The following is a 14732-nucleotide window of genomic DNA, read 5'->3' as shown; positions in this document are numbered from 1 at the left end:
TGACATCGGAAGAAGCCCCACAGTCCTACCTTCAGACCGTCTGCTGAAATAGTCTGTATAGGCATCCCTCCTCTAGAATCTCCACTCACTTGGGGGCTAATACTTGTGGCCATTTTGTTATGTTAAGTGGTTTCTGTGTCTTCAATTGCCACAGGTGCTGCAGAAGACAACGGGAAAATTAGACTAGCTAATTAGATGACACTATTAAAACATTTTCCTTAATAATTCTACTTTGATATGGTCAGCTGAGTTTAGGCCAGGAGTGGGAGAATCAATTTGCAGCCTTAGGAGAAGAAGTAGCAAAAGTTTTTAACCTTAGCAATTGCTGGCTCTGTGGAGGGCCAGGAGGATCTGAAGAGTGGCCATGGTTGGCTAGCCCAGCTGAACCTAAATGGTGGGTCAATGTGAGGGCCACAGTGGGATGGGATTTGGGGCCAAAGAAGGAAGTTCATGGCCACTTCATTCTTCTCCAACAGGCACTTATTGCCTAAACAGGACAGGGTGTGTCTATGTAGGAAAAGGCATTTGTCAATTGACTTTCCCTCTGGGTTGAAACAGTTGGGTTTGGACCCCCAATTGCCCTCCTTCCAATTGTTCCAAATATCAAGGCAAATGCAATCAAACACCTGTTTGGCTCACTAATGGTAGCTGCCTAAGGTGTTCTTACCACACTTACCAAAAATATTTGGAAGCCTGTAAAGCAATGGGGAGGGACAAGGGGTTTTTTTGGCCACCTGTTTTTGAGCTGTCCCCACAAAAATTCCACAAGTAGAAGACATGTTGTTTGTGATTATCAGTGGGAATGGCAACACTGGATTGGAGCTCAAAGCCTTTTAGTGAGTTCTGCTCCAAATCCAACCAAGCAGCTTGCAGATGTAAATGTAGGTGGGAACCCTGTGCGGGAGCTTGGAAATGCAAATACTGTGACCCTTATGGTGGGGCAACTATTGTTGGAGGACCATTAGGCCCAGGAATCCTGCTGTATTTTGACCCACCAATTGATGACCAAGGGTAGGAGGGCCCCTTTGCTAATGGAACATGGGCTTTGAAAGGACATTCTTGGATTTGTGGCCAATATGCTTAGCTCAGGTTACCTCCAAACTGGTCGGGGATGTGGTATATTTATTACACTGTTGTTCTTTTTGCTACTACAAGTTCAGGGAAATCGCTTAGGAATCAAAATCTGTGATGATTAGAGAAAAGCAGTCAGCTGATGCAGCCCTGGCTGGAGGGAGCACCCCAAAACAGGGAAATGATGAATGGCCACCAGAACAAGTTACGCAACACGATGGACCAGCCCCTCTGAAAGCTAAGGAATTAATCCCAGATGCCTGGGAACCCATTTATCATTTGAATGAGATAATTAGGCTACAAGCTGTCTCAGAAATAATTACCAACCAGCCAGCCACACCACTTGACCTTTTTGCTGACCAACCCACTTAAATGAGGAAAGCGGTATTTCAACATTGGATGGTATTAGATTATCTGTTAGCAGAAGAAGGAGGAGTTTGTGGGAAATGAAATGACTCAAGCTGCTGTTTGCAAGTGGTCAAACAAATAACAAAGGAAATATCGTCAGCGCATGGACCTGTCCAAATGTTGAAAGGATGGTAATGGGACATGTTTTCATGGTTAACTGGCCAGCTATGGGCTAAATGAATACAATTTCTCCTCTTATATGCTATAGCAACTCTCATCTTTTTACCATGCGTGACACCATGCTGGCTGCAGCTCTTTCAGCAGGTGCTCAAGGGGATGCCGCTAGCAGCCATGCCTACCTGATCCAGAAATGACTACAAAAGGACAGAAAAGAATGTCACTGCAAATAATAGCAGAACCCAAGAAGACTCCAGAAGAAAAAATTAAATCCATGGTAATTAAGGTTTGTAAAGACAAATACAGATCAAATAAAAATAGGAGGGATTAAAAGGAATGAGATGGATGAGTCTTTACAAAGAGACCGTGTGAATCGGCCTGTAGACAAGGCTAGGAACTTATGGGTAGTGAAGTAACAGAAGAAACTATGAGTTCTCTAGAACTGTTACTAATCATCAGAGACTGTTGATTAATCAAGGCCGTGTTAAATTCCTGAACCTAGAGCAAGGCAACAAAGACTTAATAGCATTAGGAATGGGGTTTTTTCCTTTCTTCTCGATGCCAAGAGGGGGGTGCATATTAGAGGGGAGCATAGAGTAGGCAGTTCAGGAAGTCTGTATCTCCCGAATACCTCAGCAAGTGGGGAAAAGGAAGAGGGTGCTGTGGCCGGGAACTTGGCATCAAAAAGGGGCTGCATCCCGCAACCGTTTGACAGACCCCATGGGAAAAGCCCCATGGACTCTCCCTGTAGTCGAAGAATGTTGTAGGACTCCTCTGTCTCCTTTTCGGATATAAACCTCAGGCAGCGTGGATTAATTTTCCCTAACGGCAGCGACCTGCCGCGTGGTCTCCGTGCTCCTCCCCAGCCCCCCGGGACGTGTAAAATAGTTGCCGGCGGCTCCCACCGCGCGTTACAGACGGCTGCGCGGCCCCGGGGCTGCCCGCTGTGCTCCCCTGCCCCGCCAGGGCTGCCCGCGGGCTGCGGAGCCACGTCGCCACCGGCACGGCCAGGGCCGGGGCCCTTCTCGACAGCAGCCGAGGGGCTGCGGAGAGGGCGGCTGCGGGACGATCAGCTATCTTATGCCGCGCGGTGCTGCCGCCTCCATCTAGCTCTCCATCGCGCCGCCGCCCGCCCCCCGCCTGGCGCGCTCACGCTCGGCCGCGCTCGCCGCCCGCCCAGCCTCGCCGGAAGCTCTCCCGCCTGGGCCGTGCCCCGGCTCCGCCTTCGGTCGGCAGGGCCCGGCCGCACGCGTGCTGCGAGGCTCGGAGCAGCCGCCTTGCACCGCAGGTGACGGGGAAGGCAGGGTGCGTCAGCGCCATCGTGGTAGCGCGAGGAGAGGAGCGCCCGGGCGGGGCGGCGAGCGGCGCGGCGGTGAGCGCTTCTGCTTCCTGTCGCTCGGCGGCCGCCCACGGCAGGTGCCGTGTGACCCCGCGGAGCGGCGGGGCCGGCCGGGCGGTGCGCGGCGAGGCTTTCGGCCGGCGGCGGCCACAGCGAGAGGCTGCTGGCACTGCCCGAGCCGGTGGAGAGAGCGGGGATCCGAGGCCGGCCTTCCCCGGGCGACGAGGGGAGGCCGCCTTTGCCGCGCTGCCCTCCGTGCAGCACGTGGCCGATTCCGGCGAACCCGGGGTCTCCGCAGCGGCGCGGGCGGGAGGGAGTGGGGAGCGCGCTCGGTGCCGTGCCGGCCGCTCCCGCCCAGCGCTGCGCTCCGCCGAGGCGTTTTCCCGCCTGTCCTGGGAAGGACATAAGGGACACCGTAGTTGGAGCTTAGCTGTCAGGGGGAACAACTTCCCTCCATTGGCGACCTCCTTTTCCCTCTGATTCAGCTGCCTTGTGGTAGGTGTGATGGTGCTGAAGAAGGGTGGCGGCTTGGCACAGTTGCTGTCATAGGTGGTGCGAGAGCTCCACGCAAGGAGCTTTGAGTGGCATGTGTGAGGGTAGGAGGGTACAGCACCCATAGCTGAAGGCAAAAAAGGTCAGGGCATGTCATCAGCCGCAGTCGTGCTAAGTTGTTCATCTTTGCAAACTGCTTGCTGAGTTGTTCCTTTCTTAGGTAATGGGGGTTTGTATCAACCAGAACTGCAAATGGTCAGTATTTGCAGAGAAGGTTACTTGGACTGTTGTTGAAGCGAGTGTAGCAGTTTCTATGGCATTCTGCAAAAAAAGTGACCGGTCTCTCTGTGTTCCCCAATTCTTAACAAAGATGAAGTTAACAAACCCCTGAAAAGAGGTTTTGCAAAACTTCAGGGATTTTTTCCCACTAGTACTGTAGAGACAACCATAGTCACCTTGTCTTTCCAAAAGTGAAGGTTACCTATTTTTGTCCAAGAGCATCAAGTGCTTTTGATCAGCGTTTGTGTGCATGCATTAGCCTTGTTCTTGCTCTTCCTTGGAGAACTTTTACAATACTCAGATGATCTGTGTAGGCTGCAGACTGCAGTGGTGAACTTCAAGGCTTCCAGCAGAAGGGAGATGCTATCCACATTTTGGATTCTCCTTAGTCTGAACCTTCAATGTCCAAGGCTTGACTTTTCAAGCAGTTGGAAGAGCTCCAGATTAAGACATGAACAGGTCTTGATTGACCTTGTCACCACCTCAGTTAGTCAAGTAATGCTGTGCATTGGATTTGACTAGTGCAACATGTGCTTAAAATATGTAGAGTATCTCCTCGATTACCCTCTCGGAAGGGTTGGAATGGAGAACAAGGAGTTCCCAAGACAAATATTTGGTGTACGAGAAGTAGAATTTAGGAGTTGATTGCAGGGCACTGCATGCACAAATGTCTAAGGAGAATCCATCTTTTGATGTCCCATCTATGCTTGTTCTCATTTGAAATCGTGCACATTCTGCAGGTTGGTTTTGTTAGGCTTGGGGCTGGGGAAGGAGTGATGGTGGGGTATCGGGGGAAATATTGAGGAAGATTGTGGGAAAGGGAATATTGTGGAAGATTGGCTATGTGAGAAAGGGCACATCAAACCTCTCCAGCTTTGGTGGCATGCATCTTGTGTAACAAATGAAGTTGCAAAAAGCTACAAGTTCTCCTGCTCAACAACAGGGCTTCCATTGAGTTCTTATTGCTAAGCTAAGTGTTTTATTGCAGAGTTAGCAAGGTTGAGGTTTTGGCAGTAAAACAATAAAATACTGTGGGTTAGAAAAGACAAAGAAGAAAGAGAATTGCTGACCACAGAAGAGGAGCTAGGAGGGGTTAAGAAGTCAGCTAAAACTACGTGAACCACTTAGAATGCGCCTTTACGAATATTCATAAGCCTATTATTGATAGTATATAAGAAACTTTAGTATGATTAATAAACGGAATCCTGCTGATCCACTCATATTGAGCGTCCGGGCTTTCCCTCCGTCGTGACAAAACCCCCCCCAAATTCCAAAACAAACCCCCCAGAAAACCCCAAAAATCCCCTTAAAGACCCAAAATTCCCAAATAAAACCCCCAAACCCCCAAAATCTCCTCAGGACCCCTCCAAATCTACCCCTTAGCCCCGCCCATTCCCCCTTTAGCCCCGCCCATTCCCCTTTAGCCCCGCCCCCTCTCGGCCCTGCTGACCCAAATTCCCCCCAAAAAACCCCCCAGAAAACCCCAACAATCCCCTTAAAGACCCAAAAATCCCAAATAAAACCCCCAAACCCCCAAAATCTCCGCCCCTGCTTGGGGCTCCCGGCACCAGCGGATGGGAGGGAGCGCGAAGGCCGCTTGTCCGTCACACCAGAAGGTTCTGAGGCAGCCCCGGGGGGAGCGTGAGCTCGGCGGGCGGGTGGGACCGGTGCTCCAATAAAGAGCTGTTTCTCTTCGACCCCTGAGCAAGTGTCCTTTGGGCCTGGGTGGCCCCGGTCTTGCGGGCCCTCACCGGCCCCAGGACACCTCACGGTTGCCAAGGGTGGGGCATTTGCCCGCAGTAAACATGGCGGACGCGGCGCCCGCCGCGCTGCCCCTGACAACGCCGCTGGTTTGCCCACACTCAAGATGGCGGCCGCGGCCTCTCCCAATGGCGGCGTTCTCGCATGGCCTTCCTGCCCACCGATTGGCTGCCAGTGTGCAAGATGGCAGCACAGAAACTTCCGGCCCGGGCGGAAGTGTGTTCCAAGATGGCGGCGTACGAGAAGCGGCGAGCGGCCGCCGCCCCGGTGCCGGCGGGGGGCAGCGGGCTGGCGGAGGCGGGGAGGGCAGCACCGGGGGACGGCGGGCTGGCGGAGAGCAGTGCTGCGGAGTTTCTGCTGCGAGCCGGCGTCACGGCCATGGTGCGGGAGGCGCTGCTCAAGGTGCTGGAGGCGCGGCCCGCCGAGCCCGTGTCCTTCCTGGCCGAGTACTTCGAGCGGCTGGTGCCGGCAGAGGCGGCGGCGGAGCCCCCGGGGCCGCCGCAGCGCCTGGCCCGGGCACTGTGGTACGTGTGCCTGGCTCATCACTCGCACAGGTGCGGCGGGCGGCGGCGGCGGGGGGCGGCGGGGGCGGGGGGCGAGGCCGCCTCTCTGTGTCTGTGCCCTGTCGCGACAGGACGGCCTTCGACAGCAACGCCGGCGCGGCCTACGAGGTGCTGGGGTGCGGCGGGCGGCGGCGGGCGGCGGGCGTGGACGGGCGGCTCTACAGCGAGCTGCTGCGGCGCATCTGCCAGCGCGGGGCGGCCCCGGCCGAGGCGGCGGCCGAGCTGCTGCGCCGCGTCCGGTGCCGCGACCACGAGGCCGTCCCGTTCGACGTGTTCCGCTACGGCGTCCTCACCTGCTGCGTGCTGCTGGAGTTCGCGGCCAAGGCCGACGCGCTGTTCGCCGTGCTGGGCGCTGGGGACTCGGCGGACACGCGGCTGTGCCAGGCTGTGCTGCGGGCGCTGGAGGACGCGCTGGGCGCCGGGCACGGCTCGCGGCCCGGCCGCTACCTGGAGGCCGGCTCCAGGCTGGGCCCCGACAGGCTGGCACTGGCCATGGACCAGGCACTGCAGGAGAGGAAGCTCGGCTCCTCCATGAGCAGGGAGGAGTTCCTGAAGAAAGCCACCGCCCTGTTCATAGCGAAGGTGAAGCCCGTGGAGTGATGCCGGGTGGGAGCAGTGCTGGCTGTGGCCACTGCCGGCCCTGCAGGGCTCCCATCCAAGCTGGACGGTGAGCACGGGGCATTGGCTGGGCGCTGGCTGGAGAGCCCGGGTCTGCCCATCAAGAGATTCCCAGTTTCCACGCTCCCTGCCCCGTTCTGATGGTGCCCAGCAGCTCCGTGTCCCTGCGTGCAGCCTTTCCCAGACATGGCTCCTGTGGCCCAGCTGCATTGGGACGTCCCTTTTAGGTGTTATCCAGGACCGGCATGGAAGCTATGACCTGCGGAGCTGCTTTGGGCAATGAAATGACCCAGAAGGAACAAAGTGTGGGGCTGGGCTGCAGCTGCACATGGACAGCTGGGAAGGGCTGAGGTGGTTTGGGATGTGGAGTGCAGGGTCTGGATGAGAGACATCCCCTTCTCCCGGGACCAGCTGCGTGTCGGGCCGGGGGTTATTTATTTAAACTTGTCTGATCATTATTTATACTGTTCAATTCTTGGTTTGCTGTAAGACATTAAAGCTTTTTATTATTTTTTAGTGGCTAGTTTCTTACCTCCTGGCAGCACGGAGTGCCAGGATGAGCTGCGGCAGTGCCCAGATCCCTGAGGCAAGCTCCGTGCTCAGGGGTCGGTGTTGGCAGCAGGTACAGGACTGTGGAGCACCTGAGTGGAAGAGCCGGTGGGAGGATCCCCGCGGGTTCGGGATGTTGTGTTGGGCGGATGTTCTGCTCCCTGCAGGCAGGACGTGGTGCTGGGCTGGGTGAGGCTGCGGGTGGTGGCTCCTGACGCAGACACAGCTGACGGGATGTGACAAAAAGGGAGGTGCGAGCCGGGGATGCCGGAGGCATCATTCCGCTGCGGCCGTGCCAGGAGCAGCTTCTGCTCCTGTTCCAGGTGCTACCGTGCAGTGTCACACAGGTGTGGCACCTGCAGGCTCACCTGGGGCTGCTGTCCGGGCCGGGATTCTGTGTGCTGGAGAGCGCCGGCGCGGCTGCCGCTCGCTGCATTTGCTCGGTGGGACCGTGCGACCGGGAGCACCGGCGGGGCCGCCCCGCCCACCGCCTGCCCCGCCCCGCGCTCTGATTGCTCAGAGGCGCTGTGGGGGCGGTGCCCTCGGTGCCCACGCCCCTCACGGGACTACAACCCCCGCCGTGCCCCGCGCGGCTCCGGTCCCGCCGCCCCCCCGCGCCCCGGAGCGGCCGCTGCGCCCCCCGAGAGCCCCGGTGCCCCGGCATGGCGCGGCCCCCCGTGCCCAGCTCGCAGAAGGCGCTGCTGCTGGAGCTGAAGGGGCTGCAGGAGGAGCCCGTGGAGGGGTTCCGGGTCAGGCTGGTGGACGAAGGGGACCTGTACACCTGGGACGTGGCCATCTTCGGCCCCCCGGACACCCACTACGAGGGCGGGTACTTCAAGGTGAGGGGAGCGGGGAAGCCTCGGGGTGTGGGGGGAGATGGGGCTGGGGGGGTGAAGTCAGAGCAGGTGGTGTCGGGGGATGTGCTGAGTGTTTTGGGAAGGAGTTTCGGAAGGGGTGAGACCCTGTGAAGTGGCTGTGGGCGAGGGAGGGTATCCCGAGTGGAGGTCGTGACAGAGCTGCTCCCGGGCTTGGGGGGCGTGTTGCGGGCCAGGGAGAGCTGGGTCTTTCTCTGGACACCTGGGGGTCCCTGGGGTTTCGGGGTGGTCCTGGGAGGAGGACGGGGGCTGGTGCGCAGGTAGCTGCTACCAAACTACCGAGGGTCCCCTTCGTTGTGAGGAACATTCGGCCCCCTCGGGGGCTCTGCCTCAACCACTCCCTGATCTGTGCGTGCAGGACAGCGGGCTCCAGGTCGCTGATGTTCCCTCTCCTGGAGGGGATCCGGGGCATCGCCATCAGACCAGAGGGAAGAGACAAGTGCAGAGATAGCCCAGGGTGGGAGCAGGGAGCTGGGTGGGGAGTGAGTGTCGTGGCTTGGTTTGGGGTTTGAGGTGGACGAAGGTGTTTGGCGGCCTGACTGCACAGTCCCCCCTCGGCAGGATGTGTGTGTGCTCTTCCCAGGTGTTGTGCAAGCCGGGGTAGCTGTTTTCTTCCTGTTTCTCATCCTCCCTTCTCCACTGAGCTCTTGTGTTTTCATCCTGTTGCTGTCAGGGTGGGGATGCACTGGGTGAGTCACCCAGGGTTAGCTGTGTTTGTTTTCCCGGGCTGGCAAAGCTGATGCTTCAGAGCCAGGTTTCATCTCTTCACTGAACTGGAGTTTTAATTCCCTGTAGCATCTTGGCATGAGACCCTCTGAACTCACACCCTTTCAGCCCCTCATGCTCTTGTTGTGTGCTCGAGAATTTCCAAACTCGGCACTGAGGGTGCTGGTGAGACTGTGTGTAAGAGGAGAGCGGAGGGGCCGAGTCTTGTCCAGCCTGTGGGGATACCAACCTGTTTGTACACAGCAGGGTGGGGTTGTTACTGTCCAAGCCCCCTTTGGCATCGCTTTGCCTCGGCCGGTTTTGTTCCAGTCCCCTCTGACACAACAAAGGGGATTATTCTGTGATGTTCAGCTGTTTGGCTGGAGCCCAGCATGGGGCCGAGTGTCACTGCCCTGCACTCCACACACACAACACGGCCCCCGCTGCACTTTTCCCCCTTCCCACCCCCTGTCCTGTGCCACCGATCCAGTGTCTGGATTCTCTTGTACACGAACTGAGGGAGCAAGAAACGTTCTGGGAGTTGTCGTGTTGAGTCTTGATCTGGAAGTTTGCTCCCAGGGCCTGGAAACAGTTGAAAGCTGAATCAGTCACGGGGAGGTCCTGCAGGGAGAAGCTGCCCCCGTCCTCTTGGATTCTTGGTGCTGGTGGGTCGGGGCAGCAGCTCTGAGGACTGTGGGATGTTGCTGTAGATCCCTGTGCCACCTCAGGCTTCACTCAGAGATGGACAGTGAGCCCCTCTTTGCCCAATCTCAGCCCCTCGGGTTTGGCGGCCGTGGGAGGAGTTGATGGTGCCTGAGTGTCCCTGTTGGAGCCCTGGGCTGCAGCCTGAGCTTCATGTGATTTTATTTTTAGCCCCCAAGCTGTGCACTGCGGCCAGTTTGGACTGGGTCTCTTCTCAGCAGTGACAGGCTATTTTTAGATTTGATGTGTTAATCAGAGCACCAAACACCTGATGCTTCCTTCCCGTGAGCTCTGAAGGGTAAACAGCCTTTTCTCCAGTGGCACAGCCATGGCCTGTCCCTGACAGCAGCTCTGGGGTTGACCCAGACTCTCTTGCCTGGCTCTGCATGGTGCTGTGAGGTTTGTGCTGGGTTGGTACCACGTGCTTCTGCTGGTTCCTCCACATTGGAGAACACTGGGTTAGCACCAGTGGGCCCTGCGGGACAGGAGGGTATGGGCAGGATGGTGGGCAAGGAGCTGCCGCTGGTCACAGCCCCTTTGTTCACCCCACTCTGTGTGGTGAGAGAGTTCCCCTGGGGCCGGTGTCCATCCTGCCCCTGGGGCCGGTGTCCGTCCTGCTGCTGGGGCGTCCTGCCTGCCTGCAGGGCTTGTGTCCTGCCCACAGAACTGGCTGGAGCAGAGGCTCTGTCCCAGCAGGAGCCCATCTGGGCTTGGCAGAGGTTCCTTTTTCCCAGAGCTGTCAGAAGCTCTGTGGTTTCCATCCCTTCCTTCTCACAAGCTGGTGTTCGCATCTCCTTATTGTTCCCTTGCAGGCTCGTCTCCGGTTTCCCATCGACTACCCCTACTCTCCTCCTGCCTTCAGGTTCCTAACCAAAATGTGGCACCCCAATATCTACGAGGTGGGTCCCCTGGGACAGCGAGGAGGCTCTTGGACAGGCACTGGACACGTGTGCCTCTATTACGATGGCACTGGATGCAAGTGCCAGCCTTTGGCACTGGACACTCGGTGCCTTTGACGATGACTGCCTGGCACAGGGAATGCTGCTAATGAGCTCATGACAGCCCTTTGCTGTCCCAGCACAGGTTCCAGGTCAGCCAGGCTTTCCAGGCCTGATGGCTCCCATGCTTGGGGACATTGTGCCTATGCCAAGAGTGGCTGTGGGGCGAGCGATGTGCCTGGCCCTGGGGCCCACGCCAGGGGCAATGCTGCTGGGCATTGGGCAGCCTGACCTGTATGGTGCTGGCAGTTGTGGGGTGCTTGTCCACTTTTGTGTCCCTCCTATGGGACTGACAGGAGAGCTGGGATTGCATCACCTGGCTTCAGCCAAAGGGAAGAGCGAGCGAGGAGATCCTGGGGCAGCAGCTCCTGAGGATCCTACTTCTCTTGTGCTTTCAGACAGGTGATGTCTGCATCTCCATCCTCCACCCACCCGTGGATGACCCGCAGAGCGGGGAGCTGCCATCGGAGCGCTGGAACCCCACCCAGAACGTGCGGTGAGGGCTGGGGGGGCTGCGGGCAGGAGGCTCATCCAAGGGCAGGGATGGGAAGGTGGGAGGATGGGGACAGCCTCCTGCTCCCAAAGTCTGCAGGAGGTGCCAGGGGGCTGTTGAAGGCTCTCAGGCTGTGGGCTTTGCCGAAGAGCAGCCAGAGCTTGCGTGGGGATGAGTGTAAGCCCGACAGACCATGTGCTGCTATCCCCTGCCTGGCCTGCTCCCCTCTGCTGGGATCTCTCTTGCTGTGGACAGCACAAGGCTCTCCCACAGACAGAGAGGGACTGCTGGCACTGCTGAGGTGCTGCTGACCCTCCTTGGCTCTGACCTGCTCACGTTTATCTATGCCAGAACCATTCTGCTGAGCGTGATCTCGCTGCTGAATGAGCCCAACACGTTTTCCCCAGCCAACGTGGACGCCTCCGTGATGTACCGCAAATGGAAGGAGAGCAAAGGGAAGGACCGGGAGTACACAGACATCATCAGGTGCGTGCTGAGCCTGGGCCTGGCAGCACTGGCTGTGCTGGGATCCTGTGGGACACGGGCTCTGGAGGGCTGTGGTGCAGAGCTCTGTTCTCATCCCCCACTCCTCACCCTCCAGGAAGCAAGTGCTGGGCACCAAGGTGGACGCTGAGCGGGATGGAGTGAAGGTCCCCACCACGCTGGCTGAGTACTGTGTGAAGACCAAGACTCCAGCCCCAGATGAGGGCTCAGACCTCTTTTATGATGACTATTACGAGGATGATGAGATGGAGGAGGAAGCAGAGAGCTGTTATGGTGATGAGGATGACTCCGGCAATGAGGAATCTTGATGGCCCTCTGGCATTGCAAAACTTACTATAAACTGCTGAATTTTACCTCAGCTAGAACAAACTGGTTTGAATTTAGGATCTGTCAGCCCTGAAATTAACTCTACCTCGCAGGGAGACTGTTCTGCTGTTGCAAAGGAAATCCCATCGCTCTCTTTGTAGGAAAAGATAACCCCCTATTTTACAAATTTACTGGGGGAGGGGTGGAGAGGGGGAAGCTGTGTTGGGGCATTCACAAAGCTGCAGAAACTAGGGTGCTGTGGCTCTGCCTGGCTGAGGAGTGACAACCAGGCCTGGTGTTGGCTGCCCTTTGTTTGGGTATGTTTATCTCCTCTTCAGCCCCATGGGGTAGGGGCAGTTTTGGGGGGCTTGTGGGGGTGGTGAGTGGTTGCTTTGGTGGGGGGCAGCTTGTGAGTGCTGTGTTGTCTTTCAACACCTTTTGGGGTTCACCCTGCAGCCCTCTAGGCTGTCTGCACAGGACCCTTCTGCCTCCCCTGCTCATGATGCTGGCGCTGTGTTCACAGGGAGAAGAGCACCAGGGATGATGTGCCTGGCAGCCACCAGCACTGGGCATGTGGGGATGGTCTGTTTGTGGTTTTTAACTAGCTGGGAGGGATGGGGTCATGCTGAGTATTTCTGCTTCTGGTTTTCTTTGGACACTAATAAAGTTCTTCCAGGGAAGGATTGTGATGCACAGGCGAGGTTCTGCCCAGTCTGTGCCCAGGCTACAAGGTTTTTGTGTCAGATGTGGACCAGCATGGAGCAGTGGGTGAATGGGCTGGCTGCTCTCCTGGGGCTGCAGGGCAGATGTGGGTCTCACTGCAACCCTCTTTCCACCTTGCATAGTGGGCAGGATGGTCTGGGCAAAGTTGCCTCTGGCCTGGAGAGCATCTCTGCCCTTCCCAAGCAACATTCAGTGCCTCTGCCCTGGAGCTGTGGCCAACACTCGATTTCTGCCTGGGCCAAACCCTCCAATGCTGCACAGGAAAGGTGTTTGCCTTCACCTGCCTGGGCAGTGCCTGGCTGTGCTCATGGGCGCCCAGGGCCCTTGCAGCTGCTCTGATCCCACTTGGATGTGCTCTGAGCCCACACACCGGGACCGGCTGGGGCATGTGAGCTCTGGAGGCTGTGGAGAGCTCCCCAGACTGTGGTGAGCTCCCAGCCCGGGGCGCTGCCGGCGCCTTCTCTGGCTGGGATGGGGTGAGCAAGCCCCGCTGCCAGCACCTCGGGGCCAGGGCAGCGACGAGGCCCTGGCAAAGCGCCTCCCTGGGGCTCCTGCCCCCGCCGCACAAAGCTCGTCAGAGGGGTAATGAGCAAAACTTCCCTCGGCTGCTGTCGTGCAAATGGGATCAGGGCTTGAGTGACACCTGCGACTGCACGTGGCGAGGGCATGTGCTTTGTTGCCTTAGGAAATGAGGCTAAAAGGTGAATAGGATTATTGTCGCTTTATTCAGGCCTGGCAAACGGCTTCCAAGGTCACCCGGCCGGCATACAGCAGCAGTAGCCCCCGCTGCTTGCTCACAGCCGACCCCTCCTTCCTTTCCTGGGGGGCTGCTCTGTGCACCCCCAGCAGCCTCCCGCACCCCTGTGCGCACGAATCGCCGTGCTCATGTGCCCTCTGCATTTGCTGGCTCTTTGTGGGCAGTTTCCTCCCCAGTGCTGGATGCTGGAGGCCGCCCAGATCAGGACCAGTTCCTCAGCCTGCGGGTGCCATGGGCACCATACTCCGCCGAATTTCTGCACCACAGGAGCCACATTGCGAATCCCCCCAGGGCAGGGGAAACAGGGCCAGTGGATGGCGTGGGCGGGGCATGGGGAAGAAATGCTCTGGGAGGAGCTGGCAAATCCCCATGGAGAGCTTGGTGGGGACTGGCGCCTATGGCCCCATTGTTTTGGCTTGTCCTGCTCCCCTGCCCAGCACCCCCGGCCGTGAGTGCTCCTCTGTGCTCCCATGGCTGACTCAGTCAAGAGCTCGCTGCTGCGATGGAGAAGAGTTGGACACAGAGCTGCTGTCCTGCAGAGGCCTCTTTGGCCCAGCTGCCTTGTTGATAATTGCCTGCCCAGCCCCTTGGGGTTATCAGGCAGTTCCAGATGGGCTGGAGCTGGGACTTGAGGCCCAGCACCCCCTGGCCCCACGACTCCACGGTCCAGCTGAGAGCCCGGGGCCAGGTGCGTTCCCTGCACCTCGGCAGCCCTGACCACGGGCTGTAGGCGCTGTGCCGAGGGCCGGAGGGGGCTGCTGGACAGTGCAGCCGGCCAGGCCCGGTGCGTGGGTCGGCGGGTTTATCCTGGCAGCGGCCCCACGGTGTCCGCAGGAGCCATTGTCTCTGCCGGACTCCCTGCGCTGAGGAAGCGCTGCCCGGTTTCCTTCCCACACATCCCGCTGTGCGGGGGCCCTGGCTCACCCCGTGTGCCCCCGGGAGCCTCCGGGAACCTCCGCGTGCCTCCGGCACAGCCGTCCAGGCTCCCGGCCCTGCCTGGGGACCCACCTGCCCGAGCGCCCGCTGGCTCCCCCGTGACTCTGCCCACGCTGCGCCCCGAGCGGCCGCATGGCCTGGGGGGCGCGTGGGTTCCGGTGCTCCCCCCCGGTGCGTGTGTGCCCCGGCTCGCCAGGGCCGGACACGTACAGACCCGCTCGACTTCCCCTCCGCAGTCTCGGACCCGCCCGGAGCAGCGGCAGGACCGGAGCCAGCCCCGGGACCCCCAGCCCCGCCCCCAACGCGCGTCCCCATTGGCTGCCCCGGCCGGTGGGCGTGGCCACGGCGGGACCGGCCCGAACCGGCTCTGCCCGCGGGGCCCGGAGAGAGGCGAAGGCGCTCCGTGTGATCTTCTCTCTGATTGGCCGCGCCGGGCCAAATGGGCGTGGCCTGAGGGGCGCTGCGCCGTGCGATTGGCTGACCGGAGGGGCGAGGGGGCGGGGCCCGATCTGACCCCGCCTCCCCCGGTGTCCCGG

The 14732-nt window shown here is 58.9% G+C and overlaps 2 protein-coding genes across 5 annotated transcripts; both read left to right on the top strand.

Annotated features, from left to right (window-relative positions):
• The first annotated feature begins 5680 nt into the window (after positions 1–5680).
• TPGS1 (tubulin polyglutamylase complex subunit 1) lies at positions 5681–7162 on the top strand. Of its 4 annotated transcripts, none has more exons than XM_068996998.1 (3): positions 5696–5991; positions 6102–6612; positions 6876–7162. In XM_068996998.1, exons 1-3 carry the CDS (start codon positions 5696–5698, stop codon positions 6996–6998), a joined length of 930 nt encoding a protein of 309 aa, XP_068853099.1. In that variant the 3' UTR covers positions 6999–7162. The 4 variants fall into 4 exon arrangements, with proteins under 4 accessions (XP_068853096.1, XP_068853099.1, XP_068853098.1 ...); XM_068996997.1 differs by having other exon boundaries at positions 5696–6021; positions 6117–6612; XM_068996996.1 differs by having other exon boundaries at positions 5696–6021.
• A 616-nt stretch (positions 7163–7778) lies between these two features.
• On the top strand, positions 7779–12473 carry CDC34 (cell division cycle 34, ubiqiutin conjugating enzyme). The gene is made up of 5 exons (XM_068997238.1): positions 7779–8036; positions 10292–10378; positions 10876–10973; positions 11322–11456; positions 11572–12473. The coding sequence occupies exons 1-5, from the start codon at positions 7860–7862 to the stop codon at positions 11780–11782; spliced, it is 708 nt and encodes a 235-aa protein (XP_068853339.1). The 5' UTR covers positions 7779–7859; the 3' UTR covers positions 11783–12473.
• Positions 12474–14732: the final 2259 nt, after the last annotated feature.

This window comes from Aphelocoma coerulescens, chromosome 28 (assembly GCF_041296385.1).
Source record: "Aphelocoma coerulescens isolate FSJ_1873_10779 chromosome 28, UR_Acoe_1.0, whole genome shotgun sequence".
Classification (NCBI taxonomy): Eukaryota; Metazoa; Chordata; class Aves; order Passeriformes; family Corvidae; genus Aphelocoma; species Aphelocoma coerulescens.
Note: the sequence above shows the minus strand (reverse complement) of the source record. Positions and strands in the feature narration are given on the sequence as shown.